The 26,631-nt window shown below is 50.0% G+C and overlaps 2 protein-coding genes across 4 annotated transcripts in view; both read right to left on the bottom strand.

The window, feature by feature from the left end:
- The window catches only part of QRICH2 (glutamine rich 2), a 43,031-nt gene extending 34,955 nt beyond the window's left edge, over window positions 1-8,076 (bottom strand). The window contains exons 1-4 of one of the 2 annotated variants that reach the window (XM_043527652.1): window positions 7,945-8,076; window positions 3,342-3,436; window positions 1,959-2,059; window positions 118-232 (exon numbers count right to left, since the gene is read on the bottom strand). In XM_043527652.1, coding sequence (XP_043383587.1) covers window positions 118-232; window positions 1,959-2,059; window positions 3,342-3,416 — 291 coding nt within the window. In that variant the 5' untranslated portion in view covers window positions 3,417-3,436; window positions 7,945-8,076. The remainder of the gene's footprint in view (window positions 1-117; window positions 233-1,958; window positions 2,060-3,341; window positions 3,437-7,944) is intronic. The other variant, XM_037914263.2, reaches the window with a different exon arrangement.
- LOC114022545 (uncharacterized protein C16orf96 homolog) lies at window positions 8,052-25,522 on the bottom strand. 2 transcript variants are annotated; one of them, XM_037914264.2, is made up of 5 exons: window positions 24,555-25,522; window positions 16,977-17,081; window positions 13,607-13,687; window positions 12,303-12,419; window positions 8,052-8,157 (listed from the first exon to the last, which is right to left on the bottom strand). In XM_037914264.2, the coding sequence occupies exons 1-5, from the start codon at window positions 25,074-25,076 to the stop codon at window positions 8,140-8,142; spliced, it is 843 nt and encodes a 280-aa protein (XP_037770192.1). In that variant the 5' UTR covers window positions 25,077-25,522; the 3' UTR covers window positions 8,052-8,139. The 2 variants fall into 2 exon arrangements, with proteins under 2 accessions (XP_037770192.1, XP_027690442.2); XM_027834641.3 differs by lacking the exons at window positions 8,052-8,157; window positions 12,303-12,419 and adding an exon at window positions 13,298-13,465 and having other exon boundaries at window positions 24,555-25,520.
- Window positions 25,523-26,631: the final 1,109 nt, after the last annotated feature.

Below are 26,631 nucleotides of genomic sequence, written 5' to 3' on the forward strand. Positions count from 1 at the left end.
CACAGGGGAACTAGGCAAGCAGAGATACCCAGAGTAACCATTGCGCCAACCCCAAAAGAGCAGCTGTTTCGCAGCAAGCCAGCGAGCAGCCCGACCTCTCGCCTCAAACCACCTGACCTGTTCCTGCAGGTAGAGGGCTGTGTCAGTCACCGACTGCTCCAGCTTGGCCTTGCCGTGATCCTGCTGCTCCCTCAGCTCCTGCAGCTCTTTCTCTATGTCATGCATTGTCGATCTGGACCACAGAGCCAACAACAGAAAGGGTCATTTGCTGAGCAGAGGTGCTGCAATGGGCCTTGGAGCATGGAGACAGGGACCAGCACCCTTCGCTGTGCCAAATGCAGCTCCCCTGAAGTCAGCCTGTTTACCCCAGGGCTGAATTTGGCCCCTGCCATGGTTGCTGGGCGGTAACTCTGTGGTTTAGATGCCATCAAACCACATAGCAACACAAAGTCCATACAAGGAATGCAGCTGTTCTTATGGGCTCTGTCCAGCTTCTTTGATGTGGGTGAGGTGGGAATGTAAAGCCAGCCTGAGGCACATGTGAAGACCAGCTCCCCGGGTCCCTCTGCTTTGAGGAGAAGCGAGGAGGAGAGAGGTCTTGCACTGTTAGACTCTCTTCCCCCCTTCCCAGCGTTCTTCTAGGAACCCCTCCCCTCCAGCATGATGTCCCAGTGTTTCCCTCACTCCTTCTTGAAAGATGAACTGGTGAACAACAATCCGCTCCTCAAACCAACTGGATCTTGACATTCCCTCCCACTCAGTAATGGCAAACCCCTTTCCCCTAGGCTGACCAGACAGCAAATGTGAAAAATCAGGACAGGAGGGGTGGGGTGGGTGGGGGGAGTAACAGGAGCCTTTATAAGAAAAAGACCCAAAAATCCGGACTGTCCCTATAAAATCGGGACATCTGGTCACCCTCCTTCCCCCCCAACTCCTCTGCCCTGGGTGCCAAAACCCTCTCACAGCCACTTAGCAATGTACCTCCCTGCCCTGCCCAAGGCCCCACCCATAGGTGTGTTATTCAGGTTATAGATGTTGGCCTGGCACAGAACCCAGCAAAACCTAGAATCAGGGCCTGGAGCCCTTCAGTTACTACTTCTTTGACAGCCCTGCCTTAAAGCAAGCCCAGTGGCGTATACGCAGATTTAACACAGTCCAAGTCTCTGATTGGTCCAGGAGGGATACATGGCTGCTCCCTGCAGTATATTAACCAAGTGGAACCATGGCTGCCCTGCAGGTAGTTCTGTTCTACGAACCATGGCATATGGGGCACCTGTTACAAAACAGTTCTACATGCACCAAACCCTTTGGGAGGCTGGGAATGAGCCTAGCTCATTTTTAAGCCAGCCCTAGTGGGATGCGGGCTAGTTAGCATGGATGAGCCCTATAGGTTATGCAGTTCAGTTCTGTATAAGTCCTCCAGAACGTGGGCCAGATGCTACAGTTCAGCCCCATCCCAGGGAATGGAATAGGGATGGCGGTCTTGGTCGTGACGAACTACTTGGGATCATGAGTAGTTAACTGTAGTTCAGTTCTGCATCAACTCGGGTCTGAACCGGGTGAGACAGAACTAGATATCACGGCTCAGGTCTACATGAGGGATTCAGATCAGAAACCGTAGATTGTATGAAAGTATAACAAACGAGGCACTGGAATTCAGCTCCATAGCCTAGGTACGAATCCAATGGAGTCTGGACCAGTATTAGAGTCCAGCTTTATTATAGAATCATAGAATATTAGGGTGGAAGAGACTTCAGGAGGTCATCTAGTCCAACCCCCTGCTCAAAGCAGGACCAACACCAACTAAATAATGTAACCTGTCTGATAACAGGCCCCTCTCTTGTCAGGGGCCAGCTCTACAGCTCGGGTGAATCCTGTGGGACTGAGGCTTGTTGTTGGAGCCTGTTGCATTAGCAGCAGAGATGCACACATCCACAGCTCTCTTCTCCTCTTTTTACCTGAGGTAACCTAACTGCAGGTTAATCTGACTGGATCCCTCCACTTTCTGATCTGCTTCTGTTGCCACCTCTGCTTCAAGGACATTCTGCAGCTTCCTTACCTAGAACCATGACAACCATAAAGAGTGAGGACCTCAGGCATACATCTGCCTGCAAGGACTTCCCTCAAACTGGCTGAATAACTCCCCACCCCCCGGCCCCAGTGCATGTGCTGGGTTCAAATACAGCTAAATGCAGCCCTGATGTAAGCAGATGACACTAATTATTTCAAAGGATTTGCATTCACTGAATTTAGCTCAGTGCATTAAGCACAAAAATTTGATACACCCACACCCACACACACCCTTTTTGGAGTGAATCTCAAATTAGAGGGGATCTTGGACTAACCTATTCAGTAGCTAGGAATCTGCACACTGTCCCACTCACCCAGCTGTCCTCCCCATTCAAAACTGCCCTGAGCACAGAAAGCAATAGGGTGATCTAGTGTACATTGTGATGGAAAATAATCCTTGGCAAGACGTAGAGCAGAGGTGGGTTTGGGCAGGATTGCTGAAGAATCTGCGGCTCTCTTTGGAAGGGGGCTAGATGGGGAGGAAGCCTGGTGCAACCTGTTCTGAGGGATACAAGGGCCAATCTCCCACCCCCTTTCCTTTCCCAGCGGTTTCTCCCTCACCTCACACTGATCTTATTATTGTTCTTAATATTCTGAACATGCCGAGAAGCCAATGAGTTCAGGGAACCGTTGTGTTGGGCACTTTACTAAGACACCGTAAGAGAGTCTCTGCCCTTAAGAGCTCACAGTCTAGACAGATAAGCCAGACAAAGGTGGGGGGATGAATTAACCATTGTACATGGATAATTCGGGGAACAGTTTAAGGGCTGGGTTCTCCAGATTAAGCAGCCCCTGATTAATTCTCCCTCTGTAGGGGGACTCTCCACCAGTGTAAAACTGATGGAGGCAGCTGTGATGCCTCCTGCACTGGCATCCCCCTTCTAATGCCTGGGAAGGGAGCAGGTGTGTTAGGGCTGGCAAGGGGTCATAGCAGATCCAGGCTCAACTCCACCTGATTTTTCACTGGTGTAATGTTCTTGAGGGAATCAAACCCTAAGTGACTTGCTTAAGGTCCTAAGTCTGTGGCAGACTATGAAATTGAACCCAGGTCTCCAAAGTCTCAGTTCAGAGCCTTCACCACAATACCAAACAGCAGGGACGTTCACCACTAATGCCGATACCACAACTCCACAGCCTACAGCACATGTTCGGACGCTGGATGATATAGTATCAAAGTCCCTGTCTTGCACACCACCCCAGCCAACCACAGTGGACTTGTTACCATCGCTGATTCCATGGTTAGGTTACAAGATGGCACACCAGCTGCTCACCTTGGCCTTTACATCTTTCATGTCTTCTGCCGTGGCCTTCAGGGAAGACAGCTGGTCCATGAGGTCAGCAGGCATGCTGGAGAGGTTCTTAGGGACTAGACACCACCATGGAAATACAAAGGAAGCACTTAATTGATTGTGTACATAAGAACAGCCATACCGGGTCAGACCAATGGTCCATCTAGCCCAGTATCCTGTCTTCCGAGAGTGGCCAGTGCCACTGCCAGATGCTTCAGAGGGAATGAACAGAACAGGGCAATTATCAAGTGAGCCCTGTTGTCCAGTCCCAGCTTCTGGCTGTCAGAGATTTAGTGACACTTGGAACATGGGGTTGCATCCTGACCATCTTGGCTAATAGCCATTGATAGAGCTGCCCTCCATGAACTTATCTAACCTTTTTTGAACCCAGTTATACCTGTGACCTTCACAACATTCTCTGTCAACGAGTTCCACAGGTTGACTGTGCGTTGTGTGAAGAAGTACTTCCTTTTGTTTATTTTAAACCTGCTGCTTATTAATTTCATTGGGTGACCCCTGGGAAGGGGTAAATAACACTTCCTCCATTCACTTTCTCCACACTATTTGTCACTTTATAGACCTCTATCATATTGTCTCTTTTCTAAGATGACCAGTCCCAGATTTTTTCTCTCTCCTTGTACCGAAGTTGTTCCATACCCCAATCATATTTGTTGCCCTACTCTGTACCTTTTCCAATTCTAATACATATTTTTGAGATGGGGCAACCAGAACTGCATGGAGTATTCAACGTGTGTGCACGCCATGGATTTATATAGTGGCATTATTATATTTTCGGTCTTATTATCTATCCCTTTCTTAATCGTTCATAACATCCTGTTAGTTTTTTTGACTGCTAGTGCACATTCAGCAGATATGTTCAGAAAACTATCCACAATGACTCCAAGATCTCTTTCTTGAGTGGTAACAGCTCATTTAGACCCTGTCAGGGTTCCCTCCCCACTCTGAACTCTAGGGCACAGATGTGGGGACCCGCATGAAAGACCCCCTAAGCTTATTTCTACTAGCTTAGGTTAAAAACTTCCCCAAGGCACAAATTCCTTTTGTTCTCGGACGGTGTGCTGCCACCACCAAGTGATTTAAACAAACATTCAGGAAGGGCCACTTGGAGCCTTATCTCCCCCAAAATATCCTCCCAAGCCCTTATACCCCCTTCCCTGGGGAGGCTTGAGAATAATATCCTAACCAATTGGTTATAAAGTGAGCACAGACCCAACCCCTTGGGTCTACAGGACACTGAAAAATCAATCCGGTTCTTAAAAGAAGAATTTTATTTAAAGAAAAGGTGAAAGAATCACCTCTGCAAAATCAGGATGGAAGATAACTTTACAGGGCAACAAAAGATTCACAAACACAGAGGAGCTCCCTCTAGGCTTAGTTTCAAAATTACAAAAAACAGGAATAAACCTCCCTCTAGCAAAGGGAAAATTCACAAGCTAAAAACAAAAATAATCTAACATGCCTTGCCTTATTTACTTACTCTTTTTGAAATATTGAGGCTCATTTTAGGATGATTTTAGGAGGAGTTTTCTGACCTGATGCTTCTCTGCTTCCCCAGAGAACACACAAACAAAGAGCACAGACAAAGCCCCCCAGTTTGAAAGTATCTTTTTTCCCCATTGGTGCTTTTGGTCAGGTGCCAACCCAGGTTATTTGAGCTTCTAAATCCCTTACAGGTAAGGAGGTATTCTAGGCTACCCTTAGCTGTATGGTTATGACAGACCCCATCATTTTGTATGCTTAATTGGGATTACTTCTTCCAAAGTGCACTACCTTGTATTTAGCAACATTGAATTTCATCTGCCATTTTGTTGCCCAGTCACCCAGTTTTGTGAGATCCCTTTGTAACTCTTCGCAGTCGGCTTTGGACTTAACCATCTTGAGTAATTTTGTATCATCTGCAAATTTTGCCACCTCCCTGTTTACCCCCTTTTCCTGATCATTTACGAATATGTTAAACAATACTGATCCCAGTAGAGAACCCTGGGGGGAGGGGGGACAGGGAAGGACAACACTGCTATTTACCTCTCTCCTCTGTGAAAACTGACCATTTATTCCTACCCTTTGTTTCCTATCTTTTAACCAGTTACTGATCCAGAAGAGGACCTTCCCTCTTATCCCAAGACTGATTACTTTGTTTGACAGCCTTGGGTGAGGGACTTTGTCAAAGGCTTTCTGAACATGCAAGTACACTATATCCACTAGATCACCCCTGTCATGCTTATTGACTCCCTCAAACAATTCTGATAGATCGGGGAGGCATGATTTCCCTTTACAAAAGCCACTTTGACTCTTCCCCAACATATCGTGTTCATTTCTGTGTCTGGTAATTCTGTGCTTTACAATAGTTTCAGCCAGTTTGCCCGGTACTGAAGTTAGGCTTACCGGCCTATAATTGCCAGGATCACCTCTGGAACCTCTTTTAAAAATCAGTGTCACATTAGCTATCCTCCAGTCTCTGGTACAAAGATTTAAGCGACAGGTTACATACCACAGCTAGTAGTTCTGCAATATCAGATCTGAGTTCCTTCAGAACTCCTGGGTGAATTCCATCAGGTCCTGGTGACTTCTTATTGTTTAATTTATCAATTTGTTCCAAAACCTCCTTATTGTCACCTAAGTCTGGGACAGTTCCTCAGATCTATCACCTTAAAGAGAATGGTTCAGGTATGGGAATCTCCCTCACACTCTCTGTAGCAAAGAACTAATTTAGCTTCTCTGCCACAGCCTTGTCTTCCCTGAGTGCTCCTTTAGCACCTCAATCACCCAGTGGCAACACTGATTGTTTGGCAGGCTTCCTGCTTCTGATGTACTTAAAAATTTGCTGCTAGTTTGTGTGTCCTTTGCTAGTTGCTCTTCAAATTCTTTTTCGGCGTGCCTAATTATGCTTTTACACTTGCTGGACTTGCCAGAGTTTTTGCTCCCTTCTCTTTTCCTCACTATGATTTGACTTCCAATTTTTAGAGGATGTCTTTTTGCCTCGACTGCCTCTTTTACTCACTCTGTTGTTTAGCCATGGTGGCAATTTTTTTTTGTCCTCGTACTGTTGTTTTTTTTTTTAATTTGGGGTATATACATTTAATTGGAGCCTTTATGGTGTTTTTAAAGTGTTTTCATGCGGCTTGCAGGCATTTCACTCTTGTGGCTGTTCCTTTTAATTTAATGTCCATTTAACTAGTTTCCTTATTTTTGTGTAGTTCCCCTTTTTGAAGCTAAATGCTACTGTGGTGGGTTTCTTTGGTATTTCCCCCCTATAGGAACATTAAATTTAATCACATTATGGCATTACTAAGTAGTTCAATTATATGCACTTTTTGTACCAGATCCTGCTTTCCATTTAGGATTAAATCAGGAACTGCCTCTCCCTTTGTGGGTTTCAGGACTAGCTGCGCCAAGAAGCACTTATTAATGGTGTCTAGTAATTTTATCTCTGCATCCCATCCTTAGGTGACATGTTCCCTGTAAATATGGGGGACATCCCCATTATTACTGGCTGTTCTGTTTTTGTAGTATTTCACAATCACCATCACCATCCTGGTCAGGTGGTTGGTCGTATATTCCTATGGCTATACTCTTACTATTCAAGCATGGAATTTTTAATCCACAGAGAGTCTATGGTACAGTTTGAGCATTTAAAATTTTAGTATATTTGACTCTGCTTTCTTTCACATATAATGTCACTCCCTCACCAGCATGACTTACTCTGTCATTCCTATGTATTTTGTACACTAGTACTACTGTGTCCCATTGATTATCATCTTTTCACCAAATTTCTGTGATGCCTGTTATGGCAATATCCTCATTTAATACCACGCACTCAAGTTCACCAACCTCAGTATTTAGACTTCTAGCGTTTGTGTCCGTATTCAGCTGTCTGCCTTTGTGTGATGTAATTGAATTGGATTATTTTGTTTGACTGTTTCTCTTCAGTTCCTACCTGCACTTTATCAGCTTCTATCCCTCTCCTCTTTACCAGGATACAGCAGAGATATGAAGCTCCCCTAAGAATGGAATTGCACTCCCTGCACCCCCATTTACCCCCACGGCCCTCATCAGTGCCCCCCACTGGGATATTTTGTATTGTTTCAGGGTGGGGGATGGAGATGCAACAAGATACTTTGAAATGAACCATAAAATGATCCAAATGTGATAAAAGGCCCCTTTTCAAAATGGTACCTTGGGAGTGAACCCTAGTCCCCTGTCAAAGTCAGGGCAAGAGTCCCAAGGTGGAATATTTATGACCGTTAAGTGTACCACTCTGGATATTTATGCCCTTAAATGACAGCCCAGTCAAAGTAAGCTGCACCCATTCCACCAAGCGCGTCTCACTGGGGAGTCAGCCCAAAGGTATGAGCAGTGTGCCAGTCACTGAGGAACCATGAGAAGGGATCCAGGCCCCAGCCAAGAGCCCCACTGCTCACCCAGACACCCCTGAGGATCCAGCAGAAGGCTACAGTCAGCATCACTCTGGGAAGCCATACCTGAGGAGCCATACCCAGGAAGCTGCCTGCATTGCCCCCTCCCAAAAGGATGTGATGAAGACACTGGCTGATGGGGAAGTCCCTACCTGCATCCGAGAGGAATTGTCGCAGCTTGTTGAGGTCGGCGTGGCTACACTTGAATTGCTCCAGGTAGTTTATCTGCTCCTTCAAGGTGGTGTAGAGGTCAGTCAGCTGCCCGATCTGGCGCAGCGCTTCCACGGTATCTGAGTAGCGGCTGGAGGCGCTGCTGGACCCGGAGGACTCTCGCGGGGTGGATGAGGTTAGGCGTTTGTCCTTCTCTTGTAAAGGTGATGCCGGGGATGTAACGGCAGAGTAAGGTCCAGGTGGAATTGCAAGCTGGGCTGCTAGAGCTGAGGGACCTGCTGTAGGTGATGTGGGCTGCAATGCTGAAGCACCTGCTGGGGTCCCAAGGTAGCCTGCCTGGGTCCCTGGAGCTCCAGGAGGCCCCACTTGGGTCCCTGGGGAACTGGGCCAGGTGCCAGGGAAGCTTGGCTGGATTCCTGGAGCACCTGCCTGGGCCCCGGGGAAGCCTGCCTGGGCCCCGGGCTGGGCCCCGGGGGAACCGGGCTGGGCCCCGGGGGAACCTGGCTGGGCCCCGGGGAAGCCTGGCTGGGCCCCTGGCTGGGCCCCGGGGAAACCTGGCTGGGCCCCTGGCTGGGCCCCGGGGAAACCTGGCTGGGCCCCTGGCTGGGCCCCGGGGAAGCCTGGCTGGGCCCCTGGCTGGGCCCCGGGGAAGCCTGGCTGGGCCCCTGGCTGGGCCCCGGGGAAGCCTGGCTGGGCCCCTGGCTGGGCCCCGGGGAAGCCTGGCTGGGCCCCGGGGAAGCCTGGCTGGGCCCCTGGCTGGGCCCCGGGGAAGCCTGGCTGGGCCCCTGGGGAGACTGCCTGGGCCCCAGGTGACCCTGGCTGAGCCCCGGGCATGCCTGCCTGGGCCCCTGGCTGGGTCCTGGGGGAGCCTGCCTGGGTCCTGGGGGAGCCTGCCTGGGCCCCTGGCTGGGTCCTGGGGGAGCCTGCCTGGGCTGCTGGAGTGATTGCTTGGGCTTCTGGTGTGCCTGCCCTAGTTCCAGGAGTGCCTGCCCGGGCTGCTGGCTGGACCGCTGGCATGCCTGCCCTGGTCCCTGCCTGCATCCCTGGAGTACCAGGTCTGCTGCTGGGAGAGCCAGGCTGGCTCCCTGGAGCCCCTGCCCAGGTTACAGAGGGTTTTCTGGCTTGGGTGTCCATAACTGAAGCTGGTTGCTCGGCTGGAGAGGGCTGGCCTAGGCTGGGATCCCCAGACTGGGCTTCCTGGAAACCAATGGAATGGGAGCAATTTACTGATGGGCACTAGTTCAAAGTAAATTGGGGGGGGGGGAGGAGCTGGGATATTCAAAACCACCCTCTTCTATTTCTGCACTTCAACTGGAAGTAACACTACCATCAAATCAGACAGGCCTATTTGGACAGAATGGGCAATGGGACAGGACGTGCCCCCAACCGGCCTTTATACTGAAAGGAAGCAGCAATCACAAAATGCCCTCTGAAGACCTTGCTGGTTGCTGAATCAATTCCACTAGTGGCCAAGTGTTTCCTAGGAGCCTGCTTTCTAGAGGAGTCTCTGGGATGGGATTCCTAGCAGATATCTGCCCCTCCCTCTCAATTGTGTACGCTTGCCCCTGCCAGTCACACCAGCTACTTTCCACCAGGTATTACAGTTACTCTGTCTGCCAAAACGCCCTCCATAGGAACAACAAGCATTGTGTATGCATGAAAATCACATGAGCCAGAATGGAAACCCTGAACTGAAGCACACTTGAGCTAAAATGTGTGAGGCTGAGGTGGGGGGAGTAGTTGGTAACAGGATCCTGAGCATAATTCTGTAGGGGGGTCCCCAGGCCAAACCAGAACCCTAGGTCCACTCTCAGGAGCTGGAAATCCTCATCCAACTCTAGATCTGGTGGCTCAGGCCTATCCCATTCTGAGAAGGTCTGATCACCTTCTTCACCTCCTAATAGCACCAATACATTCCAGGGACTGTCTTTGGAATGACTAATTCTGGGAATTAGCAGTCACATAAATATGAAATGTCATTCCATAGTAAGGAAATAAATGATTTCTTTTGGAAACTATGCCACCTGCATGCGTCCGTATGGGTAACTTTATAGAGTTTCTGACACAGAACAAGAATAGCACGTGTTAGGAATATCATGTTGCAATATAGTTGCTTACTACAGAGATTAGCACTGGAACAGAAGTTCCCAATTGATCAATTAACTTGTTGAATTCCCATGGGTTTATTTGCCCTATAGGACATCACCTCCTGTGCCCTGTGAGTGTCTCTATTTTTCTATCTACTCCATACCTACAGGGGGATCTCAGTAGCTAATCTATGACTCCCACAGAATGGTACAGTCATGAAGTTGCCACCTTGTATGATGCTATATGAAGTTAATTGTTTGACAGGCATGCTATGAGCCAAATGCTGCCCCAGACCTTCCCTCACAGCCTGTTCATGGAGGTAGGGGTGTATTACAGATGTGTTCAATCAGGCACATTCCTTCATTAGCTTGGATTTAAGGTTGCTGAAATACAAACCCCACCAAGGTGATCACTACAAGTTGAAGTCCCCAGTTAAACCAATCTTCACCCACAAGCCTTCCTGTGCAAACACGCTCACAGGCCCTCACCTCCACTACAAGCTCCCTTGCGCCTCCAATGAGTACCAATCACAATACACACATGCAGCTACTCTAACCTACTCCCAAGTGCATAACTGTAACTCTGACCGCAGCTAAACCGATATATCCTCCACAGACGCAAGTGCGCTGGTAAAGTGTACAATGTGCTATTTGGACATGATGAAGGAGGAGGTCAAAGCGAAGGGGAGGGTGTTTGCCTGTGAATTAGAGTAACGGAATGTATGCATTCTGGGAGAGAAACGGGGCTTAAGCTGGAGGGGGAGAAGTGGAGATCTGCTCTGATGAACCTCTTGGAAAAGAGCAGGGTTTAGTCCCACTTGAGTGTAAAGTACTCAGTCCTGCTAGCACAATGGCTAGAGCTACGTATGGTACACGGAAACACTGTGTAAGTTCCTCTGCACCTTCCAATTCTCTGCCAAATGCATCTCCATCCTGACCCACAACACCTTGCCTTACTCCACTCTAGCATTCCTCCAGCTTGACCATAAGCTACCAGTTGTGTCACACTGTGGGGCTATTTTCTGAGGCTGGCAGCCATCCCCTGGCAACTGCCACCAAATTCATCTTCTCTCAGGACTAGCTTTCCAATCAACCCCTATAAGACATGGTGACATCACTGCTATCTAATCATGAAGATTCAGCCAGTGACTTCCCTAGACAGTTAAATGCAACAGGAAGCTGCCCTAGGCCTGCACCCTGGAGACAAGAAAAGGGAAAGAACCAGATCAGTTAGCTCATCTATAAGACATGTTTACCATGCACGGAAAGAAAGGACCAAATTCATGCACTGAGTAAAGTTGATGGGGTTACACCAGTGGTTAATTTAGTCCAGTGGCCACTGTAAAATCCTGTAAGTGCATCAATTCCAAGAATGTGAGGCCTCCAAATGACACAAATTACCCTTCTCATACTGTGCTAGTTAGACACTGTGACAGGGGTGGTGGAGCCTTCCCCAAAGTGGCCCCCTCCGTGGCCCCACTCCTGTCACCCTCTTCCCCCTGAAGAGCCTGGGCCCCTCCACCTGCCCATGGTGGCGGGGGGAGGGGTGGCGGAGAGCAGCCCAAGCCCATGTCCCCAACCCCCTGATTCCTCCACCCAGGGCAGATGGAGGGTTGGCAGCACCCCACAGTTTCCCAGGCTCCCTGAGCTAGGCTCCACTTCCAGCCTGGCTGGGAGGCGGAGCCTCAGGGGGATGTGGAGGGACAGGGGTGGGGCTGGTGGTGAAAAGTGGACAGGCAAAAAGAGGGAGGGCCATGGACCCTCGGACACCCCCCGTTCCGGCGCCCCTGCACTGGGAAGCCCTGGGTAGGAGTCATACAAGGATTTCCAGTGCTCAGGCATGGCCCCTTGGTGTCAGAGGAATGGCAATCACAAGGTGCCATCACAACTTGGGGTCAGAGGGCAGGCGAAGGGAAAAGGCCTGGTTCTCTCATACATCAGAAAAGGCCACATTTAGAGAGAGAAGCCTTGGACAAGAGCCTGATCAAGTGGAACCTTGCATGGCACTGGGGCCTAGAAATGTGAAACTTGACAGAGGTACAGGCTGATCCCTCAAAGCCAGTTCTGGACATCCTGCCCCAGAGAAGAGTGTCTCAGACCGTGTCAAGCCGCACAAAGACTGGAAAATGTCCAGATTCACAAGATCTCCCTCCTCACTCTATTATGGGGATGTCTCAGCAGAGGAAGAGGAAGGGAGCAAACATGTTAAGCTCCCCGCTCCCCCCGCCACCCCTAATTGAAGTCACACTCACAATGGATGGGCTCTTGTCTTTGCCTGTCACAAGACAGTCCTCCAGAACTTCCCAGCGCACCATGTTATACATTTCTTCGGGGGAAGGATAGAGGTTTATCCTTCGCTCTAGGTTCCTCTGGAAAGAAAGCAAACCAAAACCAAACAGAGATGACTGTACTTCTGCGGTGCATGTCTAGGAAGGGACTTCATTCTCTCCTCCATTAACTCTTCAGAGACTAGCAGCCCAGGGATCACCCAAGAAGATAGCTCGACAGAGAATGTATGTTCCCCGACTGAGCAGCATCCTTGGTTCCACGATGGCGCAGACCCTCCCCAGATGCCCATACCACCACTTCTGCGATCATGGAGTACTAGGGACAGACACCTAAGCCTTCCTAGTGGAGAAGCGGAGGCTTTAACTCCTCCTATAGAAGCACTGGCATTTCCTGTCCCTAAAGAATCCTCTAGCAAGAGAGGAAGCTGGATGGATTGGGGTGTTTCCTGGTGCATCAGGAGGAAGGAGGACCACAGAAACTCAGGAAGAGACTCATGTGCCTTGCCCCTCAATATATGTGTAATTCCTGTTCCTACTGGAGGTGGTTTGGGACACTTAGCGCTGCTTAGGGCCTGACCATGAGACATGCTGAGCACTGAAGTCACAGGGAATGAGTTGATCAGCACCTCTCAGGATCATAGGTGCTGACTTCTGCTATCGCCGGTGCGTGCTCGACCCCCCACCCTGCCCCTGACCTTACCCCAACTCCACCCTGCCCCGCCCCCTCTCACATCAGCCCCGCCCCCATTCCAACACCTTCCCCAAAGTTCCCACCCCAACTCTACCCTCTCCCTGACCCTATTCCGACTCCTTCCCCAAATCCCTGCCCCGGTCCCGCCTCTTCCCCGCCTCCTCCCTGAGTACGCCACGTTCCCACTCCTCCTCTCCCCCTCCCGGAGCAAACACGGATGAGGAGGCGGAGGAGCGAGGATGTGGCGCACTCAGGGGAGGAGGCGGAGGTGAGGGGGGGGCTGGGAGGGGAGCTTGGCTGCTGGTGGATGCAGAGCACCCACTAATTTTTCCCCGTGGGTGCTCCAGCCCTGGAGCACCCACTGAGTCTGTGCCTATACTCAGGATCAGGTCCTTCCTGGTCCAAGTAGCTGAGATCTTGACTCAGAGTAGAAGACCTGCGGGGAAGAAATAAAGGAGGAGAAGCTAGGGATTTCAGTGAAGATCAGCACCCGAAAAGGAGGAGTCAGGGAATGAAAATTGGGGCCCCGGGGGTGCCTTGGCAATTCATATGCAAATCGTTCCCCTCAGAGACATACCACATCACTATCCAAGTTCTTCTGATCAGCGATGCAGGTCTGCAGTCGATTGCCAATCTCCTGGGTATCCAGTTGTAAATTCTTGCAAGAGAAGAGAGTTTAGTTAATCTCCTACAGTCTGGTGTGTGTGTGATTGCCTTTAAAAAGGAAGATGGCCAATTCAGACTTAGATCCAAAATGTAGGGGGGGTTGTGTGAGCGCACATGTGCAAGCGCACACCAGCACACCCACACCGTGTGTGTGCATTTATATTGCCCCCTCCAATATCTATTTTCCTATTATTTGTATTTCAAAAGGCAGTGGCATCAGCCTGCAATACAGTCTGTTTCAAAACCTGAGTGACATGCCCTTTGGTGCCCCTGCCAAATTGTGGGTTTGCAATCCCATTTTCCTATCTTTTAAATGTTTTCCCTCTCTGCTGTTGCTCTGTGAAAGTCATGCAAGCAAGAAGGGAAGAAACTGACTGTTTGTTCTTACGGGGGGGGGAGTTTGTTCTTGGGGGAAAGTTTGACTATATAAAATACAAAATAAACAAACTGAAGGAGCAAGCAAAAAAAAACCACTTTGCTCTAGTCTATTTCAATACTAGTAATCTTGGGAGTTATTGTTAACTGGAAAGGGTCCAACAAATTCTAACAGGAATGGGATTCTTAAGTTGATGGTGTGCCTTTAAATATTTCTTCCTCCAGTACTGGAAACTCAACACAAGAACTTTGTTCTAGTGCATCAAACGGGCCATAAACAGAAAGCAAAACTGAGAAGATTATTTTTTGCACATCACTCACCTTAATTAAAGAGCTTATGTTCTGAAAAACAGATTAAGAACCCAGTCTGACAAAGCCTTCTTCAGGCAAGTGAAGGGGCTGATGTGAGCGAATGTTTGCAGAATCAGGCCTCTGATTTGTAAAGATCTTTCAGTTTTGATCATCTAAAGTGGTATTAAAAACCCAGAAAAGGGTGTGATATTTATAAATATGGTTTTCTGTCTTGGTCATATCCCTTTAAGCACAGCATACAAGTAAAACACTTGAAACTAGCTCTGACCTCAGTTTATTGTGTTGTATATGATGGGGGTTGGGGTGGGCACTAATTAAATGGAAAAGGTCACCATGAAAAACCCTGAAAGCCCAGCACTATGGGTCTGATCCACAGCCCACTGAAGTCAATAGAAAGACCCCCATAGATCAGTTTCCTACTTACCACAGGAAAGTGGGTTTTTCAAGCCCCACTTGTTGGAGCTGAAGGAGCAAGTGTTCAGAAGAGACTGGAAAGGCAAGAGGGGGTGGGCTGGGGAAGCGGAATAGGAAGGGTGTTCCAGTCCTGTGTTGTGGGGGACACTGAGGCTGGGCACATCAGTGGCAAATCAGAGGGGGTTGTGATAAGGGACTAGGTCAGTGAGGTAGGCTGGGCTGGCCCCAGGCACACAGGGTGGGGTCTGGGAGGCAACTGCCTATTCTCTTGGGTAGAGCATGCTTTTGGGGCTGAACACACACAGTAAAGGCGCAGCCTTGGCATCCACTTAGCTTTTGTTTCCCTGTACTCTAGGAAACGAGATGTTTACTGCTTCCCCACAGCCCCCCTCCCTTCCCCCAAGGCTCATGGGAAAAGGCAGCTTGCCAAGTTGCAAAAGGAATAAGCTCTTGCGGCTGGCTAGATCCTCGGGGGAGCTAGCATGTTTTGCAAGCGTTCCTGCAGATGGCCACCCTGAGGATCCCTGAAGGTACAAGGAGTAAGCTGGGCACTGCCAAGCTCTGCTGCCTCCCTGTGGGCGGCATCACAAGATTCAAACTCTCCCCCACCTGGCAACAATCCCTCGGTTGGCAGAGACCTATGGCTGGCACGAGGCAGGTGGGAGCTCCCCCAGGCCTTGATAGAATGATTTACCTGCTGAGAGTTCTCGCTCACCATTGACATGGAATGATGGCTCCCTGTCTTAGTCCTTCAAGGGGCGTGGGCAGGTGCCCTGTCCTGGATCCCATGCTGGGCTCCTTTATCTATCTAACTCCTCCAGCAGTTAACAGGGGATTGGCTCTTCCTCACCCCTTCCCTGTGCTAAATACCCCCTCACATTTCAATGTTCTTTCTCAGCCCCTCTGCCAGTGGGGCTCCTCCTGAGCCCCTGGATGGATTCTAAAGCTTCCCCGCCTTGGTGGAACTGGCAGGAGAAGGCAGCGGTGACACAAAGGTGAATGCTTCTCAATCCCACCTGCCCCATGGGCACCTGGGGACGGGAACTCCGCAGACTCACTTCACACCCATCAGGCGTGTTTGTCACCTCGCTGGGATCCCTTGTGGGGGTCCTGAGCGCTGAATTTTTACCTCCTGGCTGCAGCATCAGCTCATGTTACCTGAGCCAGGCAGTTGGCTCTGCTGTTACAGGCCTGGCCACCCAGCATGGCTTCCCCAGGCCCTGGGAGTACAAACCCCATTCCCTCTGCTCTGGCGCTGGTTAACTCCTGGGCGGAGTGCTCAGGAACAGTAACAAGGCTCTAGGGAAGGGAAGGCCTGAGAGTGCAGGTGAGCCCAGTTTACGACTCCCCCACCCGTTACTCCCAAGCCAGATCGACTCAACCACGCGGTTGGTGTGCGGGGCTGGCAAACAGCTCTGTCTGAATAGCCAGCTCCCCAGTGCCCATGCTCAGCTCAGTTCTGACTTGCATCCCGCCCTGCTGTCCCAGGCCTAGGCTCCCCATGAGCCACACTGCCGACGGACTTCAGCCCCAGCATCCCCTGCTATTCCCTTCCTAGCTCTGCCGATGCGTCTCAGTCCCAATGCCTCCTGCCATCCCTGGCCAGCTTAGCTATTGGCTGTTTTTGCACGCGCAGAGCATCTGTCCTCTGGCAGCATCTCCTGCTCCTTCCCCTTGTCCCATGCCACAGACACCGTGCAGGCATTTTAATTGAGGAGGCCAATGTGCAAGCAAAATGAGATATTTTACATGGTGAACTAAGGATTCTACCCCCTCTTCTCTCCCCAGAGCAACCCACTACCTGCCCTTTCCTGGTATTAGAGTAATAGGGAGCAGCCCTAAGGGTACAAGCTGGTCTTCAGTGCAATTCCCACAAGAGAGGAAAGGTCAGCCAGTCCCCGCTGTCTGCTGGGGAGTAGCGAGAAGAGAAATCAAGGGGACGGGGACTGCGTTAACTCCCCTTGGGGTTGAGTGCTGCTTGTGGCAGGAGGGAGAGCCCCGCTGAGGGTACATGGCACAAGGGTAGCCCAGGTGGTGGGGGACAGGGAGGACTCAATGCATACAGCAAGAGGGACTAGGGGATGTCGGTGCCTCAGGGGTGGAAGGAGAAGGCTTGGCACTCTCCTCACCAGGGAGTGTGACCAGGCCAGCTCTGTTCTGTGGGCAAGGGCCACACTCACCGAGTCAAGTTTCTCCTTGATGTTTTGGAGGCCTTCGTTCATATGGAAATTAGCCATCTTCACGCCGTTGACCTCATTCAGCAGATCCTGGAACAGAGCCATGGCCTGGAACAGAGAGGGGAGCGAATTTAGGGCCACAAGAATACCTAGTAAGCCACAGTGAGGATGCTCGGAGGGGCAGCGGGGCCTAACAAATCGGACAAGGGGCAGGGAGCTATCATTCCTGGCTCTGCCACTGACTGCCTGTGTGACCTGTGGCAAGGCACTCTCCTGTCTGTCTCAGTTTCCTTAGCTTTATAATTAGCAGGGAGAATAATGCCCACCTATCTGACAGAGAACCAGGAGATGGACCCTGTTAGGCGAGCTCCAGCTGCCAACAGAGTGTGGACGGTGGCAAGGGGCTTGCCAGGGAGCCAGCTTAAACAGGTAGGAGTTGGGGCCATAAGCTTCCAGAACAGAACACAGCAGCTCCCCCCAGAGCATCCTTCCCAACAGGGAGCTGGACACAGGGAGGGGCTCAGCAGAACTTCTCCTTTTACTCCCCAAGTAAATAACAGCTTATAATGCATATATTAATTAAGCCTGGCAGCTCCACACCTCCAGGCAGACCAAGGATCTGCTAGATTAACCGAAAGGGTTAAATGAAAGTGCCAGCCTGGCCCTCTCCCCCCACTCCCCCCGTCAGCACATTTCTAGACAGGGGGTCAATATCATTGCATTGGGTACCTAACTGAGTGTGAACAGATCAAGTGCAGACATGCCCTGAGGTCTATGCCAGGAGACCGTGATGTGTGAGCATTCACTGTTCATTAGCTTGCTGCCTTCCTCTTTTAGCTTGGACTCTGAAGACTTCTCCTTCCAGATTTGGGTACTATACGCTTCTCCCTCCGGCACTGTTGTTATGCCCACACAATACCCTTATTCTATAGCTTTTGCCACAAACCTGCCTCTGATATACAAATAGTGGGATCAAAAACTTCACTGATGCTGTGCTCAACAGCTGGTGCCAAATACCAGTGAGTGGCTTAACTATTCATTAGCTGGACTTAGCCGGCTCACACAGTGCATTTGACCATAGCAGACTCAAACCAGGACTCTCATGGTAAACAGACAACGTCTGCTACAGTAGCTCCATCTCATGGTTAGAGCAGGGGGACAGGAGATTTGGGCTATGCCACTGACTCACCAAACAGCTTGCCAAAGGCCACACAATCTCCTCGTGCCTCAGTTTCTTCATCTGTAAAACGGGGATAGTGATATTTACCTACAGCCACAAGGCAATGATGTTTGGAAACCACTTTGAGATCAGCTGGAAGCTGCTAGGGATGTTGCAAAGTATAGAAGCAGACTGTGCTAAGCTGCTCACAGCTGGAAGCTGTTCTTGGTATAAGATATGCCAAGTTACGTGAGTTGTCCTCACCTCACCACCTCCAACACGGATAATAAATGACCCAGGCCACAGTGTTGTTGGCACTGTCCCGCTTTCCCTCTGCCAGTGGACTGGATGCCCGCCTCTCCTTGGAGCTCCAGCGTTAGAGGGTTGTTCCCTTTGAATCCCATTAACCGAGGCTCTCAGCTGTGCAGCTCTTTAGTAGGACATTGATCAGGGATCAACCACTCCGCTGGCCCTGTTATTAACAAGCAAAGTTCTACAACAACACTGTGCATCCACATAGCATTGCTCAGTGCGGTGTCTCCCAGGGATTTACAAACGGCCTCATCTCAACCCTGCCAAGCGTAGAGGATATTATCCTCCATTTTACAGATGGGCAAAATGAAGCAACAAGAGGGTCAAGTGACTTGCTCAAGGTCACATGATGACTCAATGGCCAAAGCAGGAATGGAACCCAGGTGTCCAGACACATGTTCTAACTATTAGAGCCCCCCTGTCTCCCAATTAATGCTGAGCACGTCTGAAGATTAAAATGGCCAGGTATTAGATACACACCTATGACAAAAAAAAGATGATTAAACAACAGGAGCAACTGGAGAGTTACATTCCCTAGGGCTGAAGGGAGATCCACTTACTCAAAGTGGTGAGCAGTTACCCATGTGGGTAGCCAATTCACCCCCGGCAGAGCCAGCACAAAAGCTATTCATCCTTTGCAGTCCCACTTAAACTCTCAAAATAAAACTTAAGTTGTACATCGGTCTTGTGCTGGGTCTGCTGCACGGGCTTGAGTTCCACCCCATTGTATGGGGCTTACAAGCTGGCCTCGCAACACCTGGAAATTCCAATCTCTTGACCAGAAAATTTGTTTTCTTTTATCTTGGGGTTCTGTGCTGTCACCCAGCACTCACACTGATGTTTTATTTCCATTAACTCAGCACAAGCAGGATCAATCCACAAAACCATTTAAAAAAAGAAAAAGTCAGACCCCGTCCTACAAGATGCTGAGCATTCACAATTCTCGTTGGCCTCACTGAGGATGCTCACTCAGCAGCCAGCTGCCAGCTCTCTGTGCCTCACAGAATGGGGCCCTTATTTCCTAGCTGAAATATTGCTCTTGGATCAAACCAGCAGCAACCCCGGTTTACACTTAGATGGCTTAAGGTATCGGCGCTGTACTCAGACTGATGGGAAACATCGACTCTCTCGCAAATATTCGATCGTTCAGGAGATGAATTGGAAACCAGAGCCCAGCTCCCACAGATCACAATGGGGATGCTTCGGTTTTTTATTTAACATGACCCTCCCGAAGCAGCACTGGCAAATAATTAAACATTTACGGCCTGCCACATTGGATTGCAGGAACTGTGCTACATGAGCCTGGGTGCTGATGTAATGCCCTGAGAAGGAGCTGTGTATCCGCCGCAGAAAAGGCTCATTCTCTCATCAAAGCAGCTCCATTTCCCTCCCAATATGCTCCACGAAGGGATGAATAATTCAGCCGGGACTTGCTTTAATCTTGTGGCTCAACTCTTTCCCTACGACTGACCGCTGCAATTGCTCCTGCTTTGGAGGCATTCTTTGGGCATGGCTTTTCCTTTCACATTTGATCGCTATCCTAAAGACAGCCAGCTAGCTCCTGAAGCACGGCTCACTAGGCTCTGCTGGGTACGCGCAAGATACAGGCTGGCCGGCCTCCACGACAAGGTCTGCTCCCCATGCTGGTCTAGAGCACACAGTCCCCGCTTCTAGGGTGACCAGATGTCCTGATTTTATAGGGACAGTCCCAATATTTGGGGATTTTTCTTATATAGGTGCCTATTACCCCCCACATTCTGTCCCGATTTTTCATACTTGCTATCTGGTCACCCTACCCACTTCCGAGACTGTCCATTTCAGCCAACCATTCCGTCAGCAAACACTGCTAATGAGTAGGGGCGGCGTTCTCCATGCCACACGAGGCCTACGCATCACCTACGTCCTCAACATAAGCGAGGCTAGTCCCACTGCACAAGGGCCAGTTGCCTCCTCAGAGCATGTTCATAACTTTCTCCATCAGGGAACGGCTGCTGTGTTTAGATCACACAAACAGATGTAGAAAATATGAGCTACTCATTTTGCACGGCAGGGAACAGAGAGGGAGGTTCACCTATCACAATGTGTTACCCTTGTAGACATGCTATCCGCGCCAGGAGCTCCCTCTGTGTGGCAACCACTCACAGCTCTGCAAAAGAGGCAGTACTTAGGAAATTAACATCCCCCCCGCCCATGGTGTCACACCCTCTTCACCTATGCCAGAGCTTTGTTTAGACCTGCCAAGGCCACAGCCCAGCGGGCTCCCCAGTTCAGTGGAGGACTTGGAAGAGTCCCAATTTTGTGGAATGGTCCTAGGCATAACATGGAACTGTGAGGCCAAGGACCATCCAGGTGCATCGATCTGGTCCCTAGGCAGAACCAGCTGAGCACAGAACAGGGAGAGCCCTGTTGACCTGTTCTAGGATAAGACCTAGCAACCAGGTCCTCCCCCTCCCAAGCACCCTGTACAGGAGAAAGGATGGGGAAATCCATTGTCCAGTCACGATGGAGAAAAGGAGGAGGGATCGGCCGCGGGGGGCGGGGGGTTGTGTGTGGAATGTAGGGACTGCAATAATAACCTTGTTGAGCTCCCCGCAAACCTTAAATCCTACCCTGACTCATGCTGCATGAATTTTGGACTGTGATGGGAGCTGGAAGGGCAGAGCACCTCCAAACTACCATAGTCAGTATCCTGCTGAATATGCAAGACAGAAGCAGTAGGATAACCAGCACCTGATCCTGTGAGACGCTGAAAGCCGTGGGAAATGAGGGCACACAGCATCTTTGTGCATCTTTTGTTAATATCTGTTTAACTCAGATGCATGAGAACTACTTGGGAGAACAAGAAGTCTCCGCTAAAGAGTCAAACCCTTAAACCCTTCGATGAAGGACTTAGAAAGGTCATAATCCACACTGAGGACCTCCAATGAATCCTCTCGCAAAAGCACAGACTTAAACATGTTTGAGATTTCTAAGAGGACGGCAAGCAGAAAAATTCACATTTTCACCCCCCTCCCCTCGCCCCCAACCCTTCAGATCTTCTTTATCCATACTAAGCAAGCAAAACAGGCCCAATGCCCTCAATTGCCCTCCCCCATTTGAATATTACCTCCCCTTCATCACCACTCCACATACATTTAATTATCACTTGGCCAACCCTACACATTTAGCTCTATACATCTTCCTTCTGAGTCAGCTCCTCCAGGCCACGGGTCAGTTTTTTGTTCTCCCAATTCCCCCTAATTTGTAACGGTCCTTCTGGCACTAAGGAACCCAAAGCTGACCCTAGTATCTCAGTGGTGCTACTGCTGCCTAGGGAGGGAATATTACACCTCCCTGTTCCATGACACCTTTGTCCTTTCTACGGTCACATCATACGGATTGGTCCAGTGCATCCCATGAGTTGGAATGTGCAGAGGCTGCTCTAAGAAGAACAAGTTATTCCTTGTGCCCTCATAAGAGGCCACTTTTCTCCCCTCTTTTTACTCCCCCTGTCCCGATTTTCGATTGCAGCACAGACACTCCCCTTCCGGTGGGGAAAATCCCCAGGACTTTCCCCTAATGAACCTGTGCAACATGCTGGTATCCTTGGTCTTAGAACAGAACCATGGGTCTCTCCGGCACACCACTTCAGCTCCTTAGCCAGCCTCCCGCCTCTTGGAATGGCAAGAATTAACTTGGCAACACTACAACTCATCCTGACAGAGAGGAGGAAAAGAAAAAAAAGCTAGAATCTGAACTCAAACCGCCTTCAGGGAGCCCCAGGCTATAAGGGGGATAGCAGACATCCTGGAGGTGATGCTATTTTCCTACAAGAGGAAGGGTAAAAACTACAGCATTTTACATTATTCCTAGTAACTCAGACAGAACAGCTGTACAGTCTCAGGCAGCCCCCGGCGGGATGTGTGCCGTGGCAGATCTGCCACTAATGCACATGGAGTGGGGAAAGGATCCAAGGGCAGAGGTAAGTCAGGGGACAGAGATGGGGGGAAATATTACTTCCTCGCCCGTAAACCTACAGCATCACATGGCACTAACTTCATCAGGCAAGAGCATATCTGGCAATACATCTGCCATGATTTCAATGCAACCCCTCCCTTCCCTCTGCCCCGACTCCAATGGAAACTGTGTGTGTGATCTGACTGCAGGGTATGACCCCTCAGAGAGGCACAGGTCCAATTTCTTTGAACGCTATTGGAGTTCTTGAATAGAAAATGCCACTTGCACCAGGGGCGGCAGAAATGGGGGTGCAGGTGGGGAGCAGGAACAGGGAAATATTGTGGAAGCAGCTGCCATGAGGCCTGGGAGCCGGGAAGCAGGTAGTGGGACCCATCGGGGCTGGAGTGAGTCAGGGAGCAGGTAGGAACCCCTGGGCTGGGACCCTCCTTCCCAGCTTAGAGCCAGCTGCCTGCCCCCACCCTGCCAAGTGTCAGTACCTCTCCTCACTCCCCCTCTTGTCCCTCTGCCCCCCATTTGCAGGGAGCTTTTCTCCCTCCCTTCCACTGTTCACGTCTATAGTTTCCTTGTGACCAAGGACATCAAAGCATTTCACTACATTAAACTAAGCACCCCAACTACCTGTGAAGTAAGTAAGTGAGATCACCTACAGGTTCTGGATGGGGAAACTGAGGCACGGCTCAGCCAAGGGCTGGATTTTTAGAGGTGCTGAGAACCCAGTTCAACTGAAGTGAAGAGGAGCTGCAGGGTCTCAGCACTTTTGAAAGCATCAGGTCCTTGAAGATTTGCTAGAGGTCAAAAAGACTGTATGTGAAGACTGTAGCAAAGCTGGAAACAGAGCACAGAGATCCCACCTCTCAGTGCATGAAACCGTTCTGCCCCTTAAAAGCATACAGCGCAACCGGCAATCAGGGCTGACAAGAGGGAGGGAGAGAGGGAACAATTGTACTGGGGCTCCAAACTCAGCCCCCCCACCCCCTCCCAAAAGTGACTAATGTCTGTGTAAATAAAGAAATGGGAGGGGTGGAGCCCCAACAAACATGATGTACCGGGCCCCCAAACTTCTCTTGATGGGCCTGCTCCCAATTCAGGAGTAGCTCATTTGTCAACACCGTCTAAGGGAGGTCTGCACAGATCGCTGACAAAGGACAATGAAAGGTCACAAAGAAGAACTTGGGCTCTACATTCCCTAGACTGAAGATAAGATGAATGAAAACAAGAATACACCCTTTATTAAAACTATGGCATGCGTTAGATGAGCAACCCCCAATCACCCCCATCCAGCACTTTAATTAAATGGGTAGCAGCAATCAGGACTTTATTTCTCTTGCAACCTTAGAGGAATCAGTGCAGAGATGCTCTTGTAAAATTCATGCAACAAGTCACAGCTGTAATACGAACTGCGTAACACCTGGTCATGGTTTTCCCTGTTATCCAGCCTTGAAAATACATGACAGATCACAACCCCCATAACAACATGCAACGTAAATAACACTGGAGGAAACATGTAAAAGATAATTGGAGGCTGGCCCTGGGGATTCAGAAAATATTTCCCTTCTTATAGTTTAGCTCTAATCCTAACACAGTGAGAGTCTTAAAAATGACTGGATTTCTACATGAGAGACAAGGTGGGAGAGGGAATATCTTTTCTGGGCTCAACATCTGTTGGTGAAAGAGAAGCTTTCCAGTTACACGAGCTCTTCTTCAGGTCATGATTTCCTAGTGTCTTTCATAGGTCCACTAACCTCTAAATGTCCTTCACTTTAGACACTAATTTACTGTCATTTTGCACAAATTTGGAGTCGTTGCTTATTATTGGAAATTATTTATATCAAACTATAAAATAAATAAAATAATACCACCAACCACTAATACAGAACACAGGTCTGGTAATGAGTGCTATATAAGGAACTTAGAGCAATTATATACTACTTTTCTTTCAAATGGCTCAGGACCCTTTAGAAGGGTGGATATTAACCCAATTTTCTAGGTGGGGAAACTGAGGCACAAAGGGGTAAAGTGAGTGACTTGCTCAAAGTTGCACAGCAAGTCAGTGGCAGAGGCAAGGCTACAGCATATATTTGCTGATTCTTAGATCTGGGCTCTCGCCACTGGACATGTTGCCTCCTCACAACTTAAGGAATGGAAAGATTTACCTTGGAGATGCCAGTCTCATTAGCTTCTATCTTCTTCTTCATCTGCATCATTTGCCACATGTCAGCCACTGCAGATCCATTTGGAGAGCCGCTCTTGGTCCTCTCCAGTAAGTCTGTCCCAGAAGGCAATTTTTCCAGGGCAGCCATTTGCTTCTCAAGCCCTTGAACTTGTTCCCCTATTCCATGGACCTGAGCCTCCACTCCGTGCACCTGAGTCGCCACCCCAACCACCTTGGCCTCCATGCCATGCACCTGAGCAGCCACCCCAATGACCTTCTTCTCTAAGTCAGCATAGGGGAAGTCTTCTGACGCATCGCACTGGCCCTTCGTCTCTTTCTCCTGCAAAGGCACAGGTTCCGGGGGCTTAGGTTTCTCATCAAGCAACTCGGTTTTGACATCCTGCAGGTTGAGTTGTCTAATGATGGCATGGAGCAAAGTGTGGAGGGCATTAAAATTGACCACCCCGATCTCTGGCGTCCCTATGGAGAGGTCAGCCAATTCCAACAAGCTGATCAGAGCCATTGCCCCCTGACTTTAACTCCTGCCCGGTATCTGATGCCGTTACCTTCTCATTCAAATATAAAGCTGTTTTTTTCCCCCAAATAGATCTAATGACTTGAGCCCATGGGCTCAAATAAGTTTCTCTTCTTCACCTTGCGAGTTACTAAGCAAACAGTTAAAATCAATCCAGGCTGCTCGATCTTCTTCCCACAAGCCCAGCTCAGCTGCACACTCCATCGAATAGCAATTTCCCGGGGGGAATTTTCCTTCCAGGGACCCCCCCCCCCCCCGGCCTTTTTAAAGTTATTTATTTATTGACTTAAATTTCCCTCGACCTCTCTAGGCCTGATCCTCTTGCCCCCCGCCCCCTCCCTCCTGGGCTAATGCCCCTATCTCAGACGCTTGCCGCTGCCATGCCTGACTATGGACAGAAGCAGGGCTCAGGCTGCTGGCAGCCCAGCAGACCCATCTCCACTGGCACACACCAAACCCTCTGTCTCGAACCCGCCCCTTTCGCCCTTCCATTGGTTACCGAACACACAGCCCCACCGCCGGATTGGCCACAGCGGCTGCCCATGTGCCTTTGTTTACATCAGCGGGTTCTGATAGTTACATTGTAGCGTCTGGAGTTGCTAGGCAGGGACGCAGCGCCCCCTAGACGTTCTGTGGCTCATTGCGCCTGGGGAAGTAGTCCCCCCCCAATCCAAGGCTGAACTGAAGCGGCTCTGAAAGGCAGGGAGAAGGGCTGGATCCTGATCTGGCCCCACTTCTGGCCGGATTTGAAAGGCTAGGGCTAGGGGGTTGCAGTGGGCCTTTGCCTCTGCCTGCCTCCAGAAACACATGGGTAGGGAGGGAGTTAATCCGGGGAATGGGCTGGCTGGGGGGCAGCCTGGCTGCTGAGCTGGGAAGAATGGGCCATGGCAGCTGGAGGACAGAAGGGGCGTTGGGTAGGCGGTGGAGAGGCTCTGGAGGAGTGGGCAGGGGCGCTGGGACAATCTGTACAATGGGGGGTACTGAGAGCCATTAAACCGAACTGTAAACCCTGTCGATGATGGAAACCACTTCAAGCCAGTGCCAGCACCTACGGGAGTGGGCTAGCTGGGGCTGCAGGAAGCAGGGCCCTAGCTGGTTTAGCTGCAGGGCCACCCTTCGGTAAACCTCGTCAGCCTCTCCTCATTTTAAGGACAGCACAGCAGGCTGTCATGGAGGGTGACCTTAGCCTGAAATTGCTGAGCATGCCAGACTTTACCCACAAACCTGAACTGCTCCTCCCTACCGGCTCCTGAATACAAACTGCCTCCTGAACGGCCCAGAGGGCTTGGTGTGAGCTTGCAAAAACAAAAGTCAAGGAACTAGCCTTAAAAAGGCCACAATAAATTCATAGGTGGTTCAACGTTCAGTTTCTGTGACAAATTCACACAATCAAAGACCAACAGAAATCTGGTCTGCTGATTCCCCCCCCCCCCCCAAAAAAAAAAAAAAATTAATGGAAGCTAGTTGTTACTCAGTAAAACACAATCCTGGCTCATTTGCAACCCTGACCGTGCAGCACTGGGAACCTGACTATCGTGACTGC

The sequence above is a fragment of the Chelonia mydas genome, chromosome 14 (genome assembly GCF_015237465.2).
Source record: "Chelonia mydas isolate rCheMyd1 chromosome 14, rCheMyd1.pri.v2, whole genome shotgun sequence".
Classification (NCBI taxonomy): Eukaryota; Metazoa; Chordata; order Testudines; family Cheloniidae; genus Chelonia; species Chelonia mydas.